General features: G+C 46.6%; 1 protein-coding gene and 1 pseudogene across 2 annotated transcripts in view; both read left to right on the top strand.

The window, feature by feature from the left end:
* The first annotated feature begins 327 nt into the window (after positions 1–327).
* Positions 328–17,102, top strand: part of LOC144823579 (uncharacterized) — a 190,956-nt gene continuing 174,181 nt past the window's right edge. For both annotated transcript variants that reach the window (XM_078682207.1, XM_078682215.1), the window contains exon 1: positions 328–405. In XM_078682207.1, the coding sequence (XP_078538333.1) occupies positions 357–405 (49 nt within the window). In that variant the 5' untranslated portion in view covers positions 328–356. The remainder of the gene's footprint in view (positions 406–17,102) is intronic.
* The window catches only part of LOC144796669 (mini-chromosome maintenance complex-binding protein-like), a 39,197-nt pseudogene continuing 26,632 nt past the window's right edge, over positions 4,538–17,102 (top strand).

Consider the following 17,102-nt stretch of genomic DNA (forward strand, 5'->3'; position numbering starts at 1 on the left):
ACCGTTCCTTGAGGTCACGGTTTTCAGTAAGTGAGAGGAGCTGCTAGACAGAAAGAAAGGGAAGGAGAGGAAGAAAGAAAAAGTGTGGGGGGGAGCTGAAGCGGCAAAGCAGAAGTCGACACTGTTCTATTCTCTGTGTAAGAAGAAAAGACAGGGTCATTTTCCTTCTCTGGGCTTCAGTCTGTTCAGCTCCTGTGCAAGATTTCTACTCAGTCGTTATACTTGCTATGCTAAGGTTTACCATACTGTTGGCAAATTGTGCTCTATATAAATTGTAATTAACATTACAGCTCTAAGCATCCTTTCTAAACCCCTTGTGCGCAGGGAACAGGCCAAAGAACCCCAGTTACGAAAACATGGATGGAGACGTCCCAGGCACCCAGGAACGTGCCAATGAACCCCCAGGTAAAAATACAAGGGTTGCATTTCTCTTTTTGTAGGAAAATGTACCGATTGTTCTGTCATTCTTGCATTGTCACTAACTCTACCTCGACTCTCCCTGCACGGATGCCTGACGTGCGACTGACTCTCTCCAGCCCTGCTGGCCTCACACGCTGCCATAGATTCCAGCTGAGAAGTTACAAATAACGTTTACTGGATCCTGGTGCTGGCACGTGGGTTATATTGTAGGCCTCAATCGCCACCATGGAGATGATGTCAGATGATGTCAGCTGCTTCTTGCACTGATAGGTTTTTAATGGAAGCTTTTGTTTTCAGGTGGTGTCTGCCTTTAACCGGTAGAATGTCTATTGTTTGTTTTCTGCTGGACAAGTACAGTCGAATGAATGCCCGAAACCCATATACTGCAACTAGTCCAGGTGAAAGCATTTGCTACTAGCCCGCTCGATGCTCTGCACAGGTATTTATTGCTTTTAGTGGAGTGGTGTGGCTCACTGGTTAGAGGCGGCAGACCCGGAAGCAAAGGACGGCCCGGGACCAGGGTTCAATTCCCGACGCGGCAGGGACGTGGACCAGGGTCAGCGGACTCGATAATTTTCGCCTCGGTGCCTACTCTAACCAGGGATCACACTCGGCAACTCTGGGCATTAGCTTGCCTCATCTCCACAACGGCCCCACACATACGCCGGGGATGCCTGGTTTCACCTTGGAGATACCCAGTAGGGACCATCTCACAGGGAAAGCCAGGACGGGTTCCCCAGTGGTCTATAGCGCAGAGATACTCCTTCGGGAGTCGATTCTAGCGCGTTAGAAACCCACAATTAATTAATTAATTAATTTTCAGGGATTTGTTGTAATCTGGGCCGTTACTAGGACAGTTGTTGGTGGAAGTGTCTGCACAGTGGGTGCTGTACACAAGATGAGCAAATGGAGCATGACAGTCGGGTTGGATATTGACATAGAGAACAGTAACCATGGGGAGAGAGGATGGGTGGCGTGAGGGATCATGGGAATGGAGGATGGTGGATTCATAGTATTTAGGGGTGGAGGGGTCATGCAGTGGTGGCATACACCATGAGAAATTTTATGATTTTTCCATGCGTTTTTCGTATAGTGCTGTGTTCTCCGTTTCATGGCTTCCTGGCGTCTGAAGGCAGGCAGCTGTCTTGTGGCTGCGAATTAACTCAGTGTAGAGGACTCCAAGAGGGGGTTGGTTCATGCGATCGTTCAACAAACTCCCAAATCTGTGATTAGTGGGCCTTGCGCTTTAGTAATGATGTCTGTGCCAGTGTCTTCCTCTCCCAGTGCCCAGGGCTTTCATGTTATGGGCACAGATGTCACCTGAGACAATTGAAGGTTCAAGCCAATGGCATTTTAAAGGAAGGGGTATGACTATTAACTTTATTTTTGATGCTTGGGCTATTTAATAATTGAACAGTTTATCTACCATATCCAACCATTTTCTAACAAAAAAGATTGCTCTTAGGTGCCAACACCTAAAACTGAATGCAGAAAAGTATCTTATACGCCGAGAGTATACTTAGCTCACCATAAATACACCTGGCATCCACTCCCCTGTGTGTAAGGAACCGACTCATCAACTTCCCTGCTACCCTTTTGATTTCCTTGCGTTACGCATTTAAAGTACATTGAGAGTAAAGTGTTGCATTTACAACTTGAGAGAACTGAGCTATTTTATAACATTTTAGAGACTATTTGTGAGTACAGTATTGTGGATTTTTGTCGTTTGGTCTCGTGTTAAGTCTATATAAAAATACCTATTTTTATAATACAACCTGTGTGGTGTCCATCTGTAATGTTGTCACTGTATTACGGTATGCGTTCACAAATGCTTTACACACTGCCTCTGAGACAAGCCTGCCTGCTCGTGCCAAGCTACCAAGGGGGTGAGCAGGGGTTATTTTAGGAGTGTAGGTCCTTACCCTGACTAGACGCAAGGGTCCCTATTTGTCACAGGTACCTACCTATGCCAACTAGACATCTAACATTGTGGAAGAAGGCAGTGTAAACTGCATTGAGCTGTCGTTTCATGGTGAGTTTGCTGCCCAGGATGATGCAGAGGTTTCGGGTGTGGTCTGCTGGTGTAGGGGAGGGTCTGAGTTCAGCCAGCCTCAAGGTGCCATTCCAAGGGGAGGAGTTGTTGCCAATGATCAGCACTTCAGTCTTGTCAGTGTTGCACTTCAGACAGCTGGCCTTCATCCAGTTGGTGACATTCTTCATGCAGTTGTGAAAATTTGTCTTTCTGGTGCCAGGGTCTGTTGAGAGCGAGAGGATGAGCTGGGTGTCATCGGCATAGGATATGATATTGAGATTATGAGTGCTGATGATGTCGGCTAGAGGGGTCAGTAGTTGTTGAAGAGGGTGGGTCTGAGGCATGAACTTTGAGGGACGTCGTAGATGGTGCTCTTGTTTCTTGTTTCTAGTTAGGAATGATGCAACCCATCTGAGGGTGTCTCCCTGGATCTTGATGTAGTGTAGTCTCCTGATGAGTGTTTGGTGGGATACAGTGTTGAATGCTGGGGAGAGGTTCAGGAGGATCAGGGCCACCTATTCTTCCCTGTCGAGAAAGGTGTGGATGTCATCAGTGGTGGTGATCAGGGCAGCCTTGGTGCTGTGCTTGGGGCGGAAACCGGATTGGGAGACTTCAAGCTGGTTGTTTGTCTCCAGGTGTTCAGTAAGCTGCTGATTGATGGCCTTCTTGAGGACTTTGGTGGAAATGGGGCAGTGAGATGGGGTGGTAGTTTTGGAATTTGCTGTGGTCGGCTGTGGGTTTCTTGAGGAGAGGTTTGACTTCTGCATGTTTTCATGCATTGAGAAAGGTGGCTGTGGCGATGGATGTGTTGAGGATGGTGGATAGTTAGTGAAGGATATTCTTGCTTCCAAGGTTGAAGAGGCAGTGGGGGCAGGGGTCCGTGGGAGCTCCTGAGAGGATGGAGTTTATGATGCTTTTGATATTCTGTGTGGTGAACTGTTCCCATGCAGTGAGCGGCTGGTCAGGGATGGCTTTTGTTGGAGAGAGGAGGCTGTGGAGGTTGAGTTCGAAGTTCCTGTAGATGGTGGATGTCTTATTGTGGAAATGGTTTGCTAGAGCATCGCAGAGTTCCTGTGAAGGATGGAACATGTTCTCAGTGGACGCTAGGCAGGAGAACTCTCTGATGATGCTGAAGAATTATTTGGTGTGGTTGGGGTTTGTTTCTGTGTGGTTTGCTAGGGTGTATTTTTTTGCGTCTTTGAGTCTGTGATATTGTTGAGGGCTAACTTGAAGGTGGCCTGGTCTGTGGCTGCTGGTGTGCCATTTTTTCCACTTGCTTGCTACTGCATGTCATTTTCCTGAGTTCTGGTGTGTACCAGCTGGCTTGTTTGGTGGGTCTGAAGGTCTAGGCTGGTTTGATGGGGTGACTAGGTCCGTAGCATTGGAGATCTAAGTGGTAAAGTTTTGGACTGCTTGCTCCAGGTTTATTGCCGGGTTGGGCTGGGTGGCGTGGAGGGATTCTATTCATTGGGTCTGTGTCACTTAGTTCCAGTTCTGGAAGGAGGTGTTGGGGTGCTGGTGACTGTTCACAGTGATCCCGCAATGATGAAGTGGTCGGTTCAGGTGAGTTCTGTGGCAAGGCTGTATTTGACTCTGTCACTGGTAGTGAAGATTGAGTTCATCTTGTGTCCTTCTCTGTGTGGGGGAAATTTGACCAGCTGGGTGGGGCCGATGTTGCTAATGCGTGTCAGGAAGTTGGTGGAATTTGTGTCTGTGAGGTCATCCAGGTGGAAGTTGAGGTCTCTGAGGAAGATGTAGTGCTTGGACTCGATGGCTAGTGGGGTGATGAAGTTGGTGATGGTGTTGCAGAATCTGGTGATTAGTTTTGGGGGGCTGTAGGCGAGGGTGCCTCTGATGGTCGTTCTGTCGTTGGGAGTTGGAATTTGAGGTGTTCCATGATTGGTGTGGTGTCGTCTTCGGTGGTGGTGCCGCGGATTGTTTCTTTGTGGATGATAGCGACGCCTCCTCCATGTTTCTCGGTGTGGTCCCGGTGTGTTATTTTGTAGCCGTTGGGCATTGCAGTGGCGATGTCAGGTGCAGAGGAGGAGTTGAGCCAGTTCTCTGTGTTTAAGATCACGTCGGGGCATGGATGGAGATGATGTCCCAGACTTTAGTACCGTGTTTGCAGAGAAATCGGGCATTAAGCAGAGGGCATCGGAGTGGTTCCGTGGCAGTAAGCGAAGTGGGAGTGGTGCAGGTTTCTGTGAGGGTGGGAGGTCCTAAGTTGAAACATGAAGAGACAGATGTGGCAAGTGAACCTTACAGCGGTTGATCGCAGAGATGAGAGGCAGCAGTTGTTGTAGCGTCTGGGTCAAGGGCTCGGAGTTCTGCAGAGGATTATCTGTGGGGGACCGGAGGGCCAGGGTTTCTGGCACTGGGTGTGGTCTAGGCGCAGAAGACGTTGTGTGAATGGCAATACAAAATGGAATAAGGCTTTGAGCAAGGCTCGCCAGGTCTCTGTTGACCTGGAGGACTGCACTTTTGCATTCCTTCACCTCTATTGGTGCCTTCCTTTCTTCGCTTCTACCAGTATCAGTGTCTTACTGTAGAGGGTTACAGTGTCCTGTGAGTGGGTGAGTAAACTGCCCCCTTTGTAGTTTGCCTGTAATTTCCCTGATAGAGTATTTTCAGTTCTGCCCAAACTTTTGTGACACGTTTGCAGAGTGATCGAGTATTGAGCAGGAGGCATTGGAGTGGTTTCGGGGCAGTTACAGTTTGTGAAGTGAGAGTGGGATTGGTTTCTGTGAGGGTGGGAGATCCTGAGCTGCAGGTAAAGAGACAGCAGTTGCAGGTGAACGGTTCTGCCATTGATCAAGGAGATGCGAGGCAGCAGTTGTTGCGGTGTCCGGGGTCAAGAGCTCTGAGTTCTTCGGAGGAGTATTTGTGGGTGACTGAAGGGTCGGGGGTCCTGGCACTGGGTCTGGTCCACGGACAGATGGAGTTGTGTGTATGGTGACACATAATGGAGTAAGGCTTTGAGCAAGGCTGGCCAGGTCTCTGTTGACCTGTAGGCCTGCACTTTTGCACCCCTTTACCTCTACCAGTGCCTTTCCTTTCTTCGCTTCTACCGGTACCAGTGCCTTACTGGAGAGAGTTACAGTGTCCTGTGAATGGGTGAGTAAACTGTCCCCTTTGTAGTTTGCCTGCAATTTCCCTGATAGAGTATTTTCAGTTCTGCCCAGAGTTCGGTGGCATGTTTGCAGAGAGATCGGGCACTGAGCAGAAGGCATCGGAGTGGTTCTGGAGTGGTCGGCGAAGTGGAAGTGGTGCGGGTTTCTGTGAGGGCAGGAGGTCCTGAGCTGTAGGTGAATAGACAGCGGTGTCAGGTGTACGTTGATGGTGGAGATACGAGGCAGCATCTGTTGTGGCGTCCGGTTCAAGGGCTTGGTGTTCTGCAGAGGAGTATCTGTGGGTGACTGGAGAGTCGGGGTTACTGGCACAGGGCACCGTCCTGGCCACGGACGGAGTTGTGTGTATGGCAACATAAAATGAAGTAAGGCTTTGAGCTATGCTGGCCAGGTCTCTGTTGACCTGGAGAACTGCACATTTGCATTCCTTTACCTGTACCAGTACTTTCCTTTCTTCACTTCTACCAGTACCAGTGCCTTACTATAAATAGTTACAGTGTCCTGTGAGTAGGTGAGTAAACTGTCCCCTTTGTAGTTTTCCTGCCATTTTCCTGATAGAGAATGTTCAGTATGCTTCCTGACAGAGGATTTAGAATATGGTCTTGATCAAATCCAGTTCTCCATCTGAACTGATTGCAACCAGCTCAGAAAGGACTTGTCTTGTTCAAAACTTGTACAAGTCTACTGAACATGCAGGGGCAGTTCCCCATTTAATTGAAGTAGCCACATAAAACATTGCATAAGAACTGATTGCTCAGCTCTGCGCATAAGAAACCGTCTGACCAGTCCGAAATCCAGCAACCACATAGGCAGCATTTTATCGAGGCACAGCTGTGACAGAGAAGGCAAGTGCTCACTAGCTCACTAGCCCCCAACCACCAGTCCTACCAAGACAGCTCAGCAGAGTTCTAGGATTACATCAAGAATCATTTAACAGAGTTCTACTCAAAGGCCACACTGGACAATAAAAGTGCCCCTCATCCCCTTTTAAGCAGCAAGGGAAGCTACACAAATGAACATAAAAGCCCACTTCCATCAAGAAGAGGAATTTTAGAGCAGAACTAGAACTGCACCACTGACGTGACAGTCATAAAGAAAACTTATCACACGCCCGATAAATAATGAATGCGAAAGAGAAAGCCAAAGAAGAAATGACTGGACAGACGGATAGCTGTGTCCTAGAACCGTGCAAGGAAGTAGGATGTGATTATACCTCTCCTCCTTCACTTTATAGGGGAGAACCGATAGCAAAAATCAGGGCTCCCCTGCCTCAATAACCCTCCTAGACTACATATAAAGCACTGCATGTGTCTAAATCTAGAAGAATGAAGGAGCCCAAAAACAGAATACAGGCCACCATTAACAAATTGATGAATACGTAACTATCGTATGCAATTGGAAAAGACCACAAAAAAGCAACTACCCCAGAGATGTTGGGGATTGTGTACACACTCCTAAAAAGAAAAACATTGAAAAGACTCAAACGAACCCCATAAAGATGTCTGAAATCTGAGAGGATGAAACACCAGGGGAGAGTACTCTTAAGGAACTCTCCTGGCCCATTGACCAAGGACCACCAATCAAATAAATAGAGAAGCTTGGAATCAGACCAAAAATCGAAGCAAGTACACTGTGTCACTTAGGGGCAGATTTACTATTTTTTCATGTAGCGCACTGCAGCAGCCTCAAATGCTGCGCTGTGCTATGTGAAAAGGAGAGAGGAGAGCACCCTATTGACTAAAATAAGGCACTAACCTCCCCTCTCACTAGCGCCGGTGCTGAAATCGGCTGCAGTGCGCCACGGAGACACCTTTGCGCCATAGTGCAAGGGTGTCTTCGTGAGCCCAACATAGGTTTTGTACCTGAATTAACCCTTCCAGTACAAAATACTATGCACAGACTCACTTGAACCCTTTTCCCACTTTGTATGTGTGCTGTACAGTACAGCACTCATGCAAAGTCAGAAAAGGAAGGAGAAATGAAAGCTTTTTTTCTTCCCTGCACTTCCATCTCTCCTTCCTTGCGCCTACTTGAAAAGGGAGCAGTTTTCTCACGCTAAACCCAATCTACTTTATTTAGTAAATTGGGTTTAGCGTGAGAAACCTTGGTGGTTGCATGGGATCACCCACGCACCACCCTTGGTACGCGCCCATGGCGCAAAGGAATGCAAAGCGCATTACTTTTCCATTATTTGCAGCGCTAAACAAGTAAATTGGGAAAAAAGATTTTGCGCTGATTTGTGTCACTTTTGACACAAATCAGCGCAAAATCTGATTTGTCTCCCTCCCTCTCTCGCTCACAGAGAGAGTGAGGGAGACAGCGAGAGGGAGGGAGAGATAGAGAGAGGGAGGGATATATATATATATATATATATATATATATATATATATATATATATAATATATATATATGTGATCAAGGCTTGTAAAAGCCGAAACGCGTCATGTCGGACTGGTGTTGGGTCAAACAATAAATTGAAAACCTGCACTATCTATGGGTCCTGCCTCGTCATTCAAGATACTAACTTGTTTCTGACGTCTGTGCTTACCGAATATATATATATATATATATATATATATATATATATATATATATATATATATTCACTGAAAAAACCATAGGTTATAGACCATATATAGTTAGGAATTAGCATTTACAAAACCTTGAAAATTCACTGAAAAAACCATAGGTTATAGACCATATATAGTTAGGAATTAGCATTTAAAAAACCTTATTTTACTCACACAAAACCATTGAAATTCCATATATAGTTAGTTGCACTAACTATATATCGCGCACCCGCAATCCACTGCTGATCATGTCGCATATTACATCATTCATGACATGGTCAGTGACATCACTGATGACATCACTGATTACATCTCAAATGACATCACTGATGACATCACTGATGACATCATCCAGTGACTGTGTGTTTCTGTAAAGTTTAAATATGTTTTAGATATTGAAGAATGAGTAGATGTATAACTGTCTGGACGAAGGATTTAGTAGGTGCATGACTGAATGTATGAGTGAGTGATTAAATGTGTCTCACTGAGTGCATGGGTTAGTGACTAAACTGTCTTAATTTGTGCATCATTATGTCTGTTGTTCTGTAAACTACTGCATGTGTTGATCAGTAGCTATATGATTAACTATATGGGTTATTGATTGATTGTCCAAGTATTTGTATGGGAGACTGAGTGTGTGTGTGGCTGGCTGGGAGGTGTGTGACTCTGTGCAGATCAATGTGTACTTGTATCAATGATTGTATAAGAAAGTAAGTATGTGTTACTATATGTTTGAAAATGTAAGGTGCTCTATGTTTAACTGTATAGACAAGAAAATGGAAGTGTGATTGATTCTTTACAGGACTGACTAGGTGTGTGAGTAACTCCATGGATGAGTGGCAGAGTGTGAGTGTCTGTATAGGTGTATGAGTGCATATGATAGTGTTGTAAAGATGAGTGATTGTATGTATGAATGATTGTATGGGTGAATGAGTGAATGTGTGTGTAGACGTAGGAATCAGTGAGTACGTATGTAGTAACTAGTATTGGTGTGTCAATGGTTTCAAAAATTATACTCTGTATTTAACACTGGGTGAAACAGAGGTTATATTAAAATGTGAGGAGATGCATTGTATTGTCACATGAATGATATCATCAGTGATGTGGTCATTGATGTCAAATGAGATGTCATCAGTGATGTCATCAGTGATGTCATTTGAGATGTCATCAGTGATGTCATCAGTGATGTCACTGACCATGTCATGAATGATGTAATATGTGACATGATCAGCAGTGGATTGCGGGTGCGCGATATATAGTTAGTGCAACTAACTATATATGGAATTTCAATGGTTTTGTGTGAGTAAAATAAGGTTTTTTAAATGCTAATTCCTAACTATATATGGTCTATAACCTATGGTTTTTTCAGTGAATTTTCAAGGTTTTGTAAATGCTAATTCCTAACTATATATGGTCTATAACCTATGGTTTTTTCAGTGAATTTCAATGGTTTTTTAATAGCAAATATCATAAGCTGTCGAATGTCAAGTACGTGGTAAGTGAAAACATTTTCGTGTTTATGCACACTGATCTGCTTTGAATGGTGCCCCCCCCCCCCCTCATTTCTATTAGGAGTACTCTCTCTTTGCAGATAGTGAAAGGTAGTTAACGCAGGCCTTTGCCCCCGTTGTAATCCGTCGTGCCTGCTTCTCTCTCCATTTGATTGATTGTTATCCAAGTATTTACTGTTTTAGAATTAGTTCTCTTTGGTTCATTCTCTATTTACAAACAAACACAGAGTCGCAATACTCTGTTTAGTCTTTGCAGATAACGAAAAATCGTGTAAAAAAAAAGAAAAGGAATCGAGCAAAATCAGTAGGCCACTAATGGGATCTCTTTTTGACCTCGCTAAAATAGAAACATTAGGAACAACCCCTCATGACAAATACAAAACTAGTGAGATGAACTGAACTCCACACAATGATGGCTGCAAAACAGCTCGGCTCCGCCACCCACCCCGCCCAAAATAACGATAAAGAGCGGCTGCCATGATTGGTTGCGGAATGGCCACAACGGAGCTACGAAATGGTGCTGCTCTCATGCTAACCCCAGCTTCGGTCTGAAACATCCAGAAACACTGTAGACTACCAATTCGATCAGTTCCGGTAGCGCCCCAATGTAACCCGGTAGAGAAGAACTAGCTCTCCCCTCTTTGACTGATGGTTCTTGTTGCCTGTCCCTTCTGTTGTCATTTAACAGAACTATTTAGCCTGCTGAAAGGGGTTGTGTTTCGACCGCTGGTTGGTGGAGACATTTTGACTATATTCTGGACCTGCGTTGTCGCGTAATGCGTCATATGACGCGCCGCGTTAGCGCATCCGGAAGTCATCCGGGGCGCGCAGCGCGTAACGTAAGCATAACAAGTCATGTGACTTGTTAATAAAACTTTTCATTGGTTCATTTTACTTTTCTTATTCTAATGATGAAAGCCTTGGTCATATCACCTAAAAATTACGCTTTTAATTACTTCCGAACATTATTTTCTCCTAAATATATGTTATAATGTTCCAGGCTAATGTACTTTCCCGGAAATTTTACAACTGTCCTGCAAGTAAAATATATTCTTTTTTCGAGAAAAAGAGCGTTTCTTCGTCCCATGACGGAGCCGTTGAGCAAAAGAGGGTCGACCTGCTGTCTTAGTCGCCGATACGCCTGAATATGAGATTCTTATCGATCACTTTATGTTGCAGGAATAGAAAACACAACAGCCCTTGACCATTTATCTTTACTGCGTTCCTTCGTATTATACCTTTTACCCTTCATGTAATTGGTCTGCTTTATTTCACTTGCCTTTTAATGATTCTAAAACAGTGACTATTATTAAAAACTTTACCAATGTATACACTACTACCATGTTTTCTTTTAAAAACCTTTATTGTGAAAATTTCATTATACAAATACGAGCCTATAACCACGTGGGCCTGCCACGGAGCAAACTGTAATCGTATATGATGAATAGACATTTACACTGTAGAGGAACGTAACGGGCGGGCCATTAGGTTGCAAAAACTAAGGTGTCTAACAGTTACGGAATCGGTGGACGTACATTTTATAATTAAAATACGACAGGGCCAGTTACAATAAAATTATCTAGATATACATTTGCGGGCAAGTACCATGGGTGACGTTAATTCGAATTTTCAACAGTACAGTAATCAATAACACATCAGAACTTAATATCAATAGGGATGTCGAAATATTCAATCAATTCTCGTCCCCGCCCGCCATGTGCTTCAAAACTGCATACGTATCTCGTGATTTCAAGGTTCTGCAACCAGTACACAACAAGGAGTTACGAGTCCCATTTATTCCGGCGCCATTTTGGGCGAGGACGGGCAGGTCCAGGATATAGTCAAAATGTCTCTACCAACCATCGACTATGATGATGTTCATATGCTGTATTTATTAGAGTAACACTCATCTGCCCACATGAAATTAATTTACCACAATCTAAACATGTCATTTTAATCTTTCCAAAGTTCTTCTAAATATTTGGGACCGTTTCCCTTGCCTCTGAAGCTCTCAGTGCCACTTCTTTGATGAATGTACTAGCAGGTCAGGGGTTCTCCTCCAAATCTCTCTTTTATGCAACACTATAATTAATTGGTGCCACCTCTCCATATGACGATGCATGGTATAGTTACCACAACTATATTTTTTTTCGGTTCCTCTGGAGAGTTCATCGTGGCAGATGAAGCGTGTAACATACCGGGCATTTACCTTTTTTTGCATGTACAGGAAAGGAAAAAAAAATCGAGCGTCCGAGTTCTAAGGTGTCCCAGGGCCATTTTAGTGGACCAGGCCCAAATCCAAAGAACAGGCCGCCATTTTGAGAGTCCTCTTGCAGCCGCCTGTCGCTGTAGCATCAAGAGCGGCCGAAACTCAGCTGAATGGCAACTGAAACGGTAAAGGGGCGCCCCACTACATTTCAGCATTGTAGGATGACCACACCAGTACAGCAACTTGCTAGACATCACCTCGGTGCCATCCGGATCTCGGCGCCCCACTGCAGATGAAGTGCCTCTCAACTATGAAACCACCACGGTGACATCCGGATCTTGGCGCGTTGTGCTGCCTTCGGCCTATTCGCACATCGGTCCGCTACTGACGCCATCTCACAGGCTAATGGGGTGACCCACGCCAAGTTTCAGCATTGTAGGATGACCACACCAACTTGCTAGACATCACCTCGGTGCCATCCGAATCTTGGCATCTCAACGCCTAGTGGTATCTTCCATACAGAAAATATTGTTACGCTGCCTTTGGCCCCATTCGCACATCAGTCCGCAACTTAGACATCACCTCGATGCCATCCGGATCTTGGCATCTCAGCGCCTTGTGGTGTCAGTCAGAAAATATTGTTGCGCTGCCTTTGGCCCCATTCGCACATCAGTCCGCTACTGACACCATCTCACAGGCCAATAGGGCGCCCCACGCCGACTTTTACCATTGTACGATGGCCACACCAGTGGCACAACTTGCTAGACATCACCTCGGTGCCATCCGAATCTTGGCATCTCAACGCCTAGTGGTATCTTCCATACAGAAAATCTTGTTACGCTACCTTTGGCCCCATTCGCACATCGGTCCGCAACTTAGACATCCCCTCGGTGCCATCCGGATCTTGGCATCTCAGCGCCTTGTGGTGTATTCTCTTCAGAAAATATTGTTGAGCTGCCTTTGGCCCCATTCGCACATCCGTCCGCAACTTACACATCACCTCGGTGCCATCCGGATCTTGGCATCTCAGCGCCTTGTGGTGTCTTCTACTCCGAAAATATAGTAGAAAATATTGTTGCGCTGCCTTTGGCCCCATTCACACATCAGTCCGCTACTGACACCATCTCACAGGCCAACAGGGCGCCCCACGCCGACTTTTACCATTGTACGATGGCCACACCAGTGCCACAACTTGCTAGACACCACCTCGGTGCCATCCGGATCTTGGCATCTCAGCGCCTTGTGGTGTCTTCAAATCAGAAAATATTGTTGCGCTGCCTTTGGCCCCATTCGCACATCGGTCCGCTACTGACGCCATCTCACAGGCCAACGGGGCGCCCCACGCCGACTTTCAGCATTGTAGGATGGCCACACCAGTGCGGCAACTTACTAGACACCACCTCGGTGCCATCCGGATCTTGGCGCGTTGTGCTGCCTTCGACCTATTCGCACATCGGTCCGCTACTGACGCAAACTCACAGGCCAACGGGGCGCCCCACGCCGACTTTCAGCATTGTAGGATGGCCACACCAGTGCGGCAACTTACTAGACACCACCTCGGTGCCATCCGGATCTTGGCGCGTTGTGCTGCCTTCGGCCTATTCGCACATCGGTCCGCTACTGACGCAAACTCACAGGCCAACGGGGCGCCCCACGCCGACTTTCAGCATTGTTGGATGGCCACACCAGTGCGGCAACTTACTAGACACCACCTCGGTGCCATCCGGATCTTGGCGCGTTGTGCTGCCTTCGGCCTATTCGCACATCGGTCCGCTACTGACGCAAACTCACAGGCCAACGGGGCGCCCCACGCCGACTTTCAGCATTGTTGGATAGCCACACCAGTGCGGCAACTTACTAGACACCACCTCGGTGCCATCCGGATCTTGGCGCGTTGTGCTGCCTTCGGCCTATTCGCACATCGGTCCGCTACTGACGCAAACTCACAGGCCAACGGGGCTCCCCACGCCGACTTTCAGCATTGTAGGATGGCCACACCAGTGCTGCAACTTGCTGGACACCACCTCGGTGCCATCCGGATCTTGGCGCGTTGTGTTGCCTTCGGCCTATTCGCACATCGGTCCGCTACTGACGCCGCCTCACGTGCCAACGTATTTTCTCCTAATTTTACACCCTATGCCGCATAACAGGTCATGTGACTTGTTTATAAAACTTTTCATTGGTTCATTTTACTTTTGGTTTCCTAATGATGGAAGGCTTGATCATGTGACCTAAAAACAACACTTTTCATAGGATGAAAACTTTTTTTTTTCCCCAAACGATGAAAGCCCCACCTTGTTTCTGGATGTTTCAGACTGAAGCTGGCGTCAGCATGAAAGCACCACCATCTCGTAGCTCAGTCGTGGTCATTCCGCGAGCAATCATGGCAGCCGCTCCCCACCAGAAGCCTGCAGGAGTCGGAGCCCCCAAAACTTTTGATGAATTCTCAAGGCGGAGGGGACGCTTTCGAGAATGAGGTCCAAGACCTAGCAGACAAGCGTCCGATTTCCAAGGTGTCCCAGGGCCATTTCAGTGGACCAGGCCCAAAAAGGAAACAGCCTGCCGCCATTTTGAGAGTCCTGTGACAGCCGCCTATCGCTGCACCGCAAGAGTGGGCGCAACTCAGCTGAATTGCGGCTTTTGACACAGTGGACCAAAAACGGACGGAATGGCAACTGAAACGGTAAAGGGGCGCCCCACTACAACAGACGAGACTCCACCTGGAGAGGCCCGTTCACGCCGCCTCCCCCGGGGCGCTCCACGCCGTTATTCGGAGCAGCATTGTAGGATACCAAAACCAGTGCGGCAACTTACTGGACATCACCTTGGTGCCATCGTTCTGCTGCCTTGGAACTATTCGCGCAACAGTTTGCTACTGATGACCCACCCCCCGCGACGCCCCATGCCGTTATTTGCTGGGTGGCAACTTACTAGACATCACTTTCGTGTCATCTAGATTTCGGCGCGTTCTGCTGCCTTGGAACTATTCGCACAACAGTTTGCTACTGATGACCCACCCCCCGCGACGCCCCACGCCGGAAATCTGGACGTTGTGCTGCGTTGGGACTATTCGCACAGCCGACCGCTACTTCGTTGTTTTTCCCTAAAAATGTTTATATGTTATTACTATTTTTGTTTTCTTGTATATATTTATAAATTATTAAAGTTTTATAATCTTACTACTTTGTCGGAGTGCTATATATTTTTAATGTGACACATAATTGTAAAAACTTTGATGTACAAACAGTCATCCCTGGAATCTTCCGCTTCAGGCTCGGTCCCCTCCCCAATCACAATACAGGATGGTTTTCAGATAATAGCAACGCTTCTGCTGTGACGGATCTCATTGAGTGTGGGCCTTGATCTACTATAACTCCTTTGAAGAGGGGTGATTCTTTACAGCTGTGGCCATAAACTACATCTGCAGGGCTAGCTGATACCCTAGGACCAGCCTGGACAATCGGACACAGAGGAAAAGGAGTGTCAGAGGGTGCGGTAGTGAATAGGGCGAAAGGGAGGTGTCGGGCGGGCACAGGGTGTGATTCTCAGGGAACAGCAGCGCAGATGGGGGAGGTTTATTACCCATGCATAAGACAGAGAGCGGGGGTGACCACTGCCTGGGGGAGATGCTTGCGAGGGTGGGGAGCCATGCTAAGGATCGACAGCGTGCACAGAGTGGGTCTGGTCAAGGCATCTAAAATGGCTGCCGTGCACGACAAAAGTGTGGCATTTGAAAAAAGACAAGATGGCGCAGACAATGTTTTTCAACACTTCCTGATTTCCTTCGAATCGAACGTTAACAGACGTTGGGGCATATTACCAAAGTTAAGCGATATTTATCCCTAACGATGCTTAGCAACGATTTTTTTACCGTCAGAAATTATCGCAGATAAACCTTGCTATTATCAAGGTTTATCGGAAATACGATAAAAAACGACCGCAATGCATTAATATCGCTGAAAACTCAGCGATATTCATGCATTACCGAGCTAATGCTCTTAGCCATGTTATCCACCTCCCATTGGATAACATGGCTAAGAACTGCTCAGGGCAGGTGGTAGCTTTTAGAGATATTCGCCCTTATCTCGAATATTTCCAAAAGTTGATAATAGGAGATAGCGATGTTAGCGACTGTTTCCAGTCGCTAACATCTTGGCATGCCCACTTTGCATGTCATTAGTGATAAATATCACTCACATGCAAAGTGGGGCCCAAGATGGTCGCTATCTTCTACTAGCCGTCGCTAACTGGTGTTAGCAACAGCTAGGTAATACACATATAATTTTATCTCCGCGAAGCGGAGCGCTGTTACAGATATATATCTTGTTTCTGAACGTTAATTTCTCAAAATGCACTGAAGCACATATATTGAGACCTAGCAAAGGCACATCGGGCTACCAGTCCCTACAATTTTGCCAAGTTTCGTGCAAATCCATTCAGCTGTTCGATCCTACCGAGAGACAAGATGGCGGCCGCTACGGACTGTTTGGAATGTTTACAGACACCGGAGAGCCAATCAGCTTCGCTTCGCAAAGCTCCGTAACGCGAAAAGTACGCGAAGCGGTGCGCTGTTACAGATATATACCTTTTTTTGAACGTTAATTTCTCAAAATCCACTGGAGCACATATATTGAGATCTAGCAAAGGCACATCGGGCTACCAGTCCCTACAATTTTGCCAAGTTTCGTGCAAATCCATTCAGCTGTTCGATTATTATTATTTTTATTTTTTTTTGCCCCGCGGGGCCCTTTTAAAACCTCCACATCAAACCTAGGGGGTGAGCGACAATGTACTATGCCCCCTTATGGTCATTTGCCCCTTCGCTTTGGCCTCCTCTTGTCTCTCGATCCTACCGAGAGACAAGATGGCGGCCGCTACGGACTGTTTGGAATGTTGACAGACGCCGGAGAACCAATCAGCTTCGCTTCACAAAGCTCCGTTGCGCGAAAAGTCCGCGAACCAGAGCGCTGCCCGGTCCGCTGTTACAGATATATATCTTTTTTTAAACGTTAATTTCTCAAAATCCACTGGAGCACATATATTGAGACCTACAAAAGGCACATCGGGCTACCAGTCCCTACAATTTTGCCAAGTTTCGTGCAAATCCATTCAGCCGTTCGGGCTAAAAGTGAGGCCAACCGCCCTATGGAAATTAACATGGGAAAAACGCGTTTTGGGACCCCCCTTTTTTCTCGGCCCCCCCTTGACGAACCCCCCCCAAATTTTCAAGGG

This window comes from Lissotriton helveticus, chromosome 1_1 (genome assembly GCF_964261635.1).
Source record: "Lissotriton helveticus chromosome 1_1, aLisHel1.1, whole genome shotgun sequence".
Classification (NCBI taxonomy): Eukaryota; Metazoa; Chordata; class Amphibia; order Caudata; family Salamandridae; genus Lissotriton; species Lissotriton helveticus.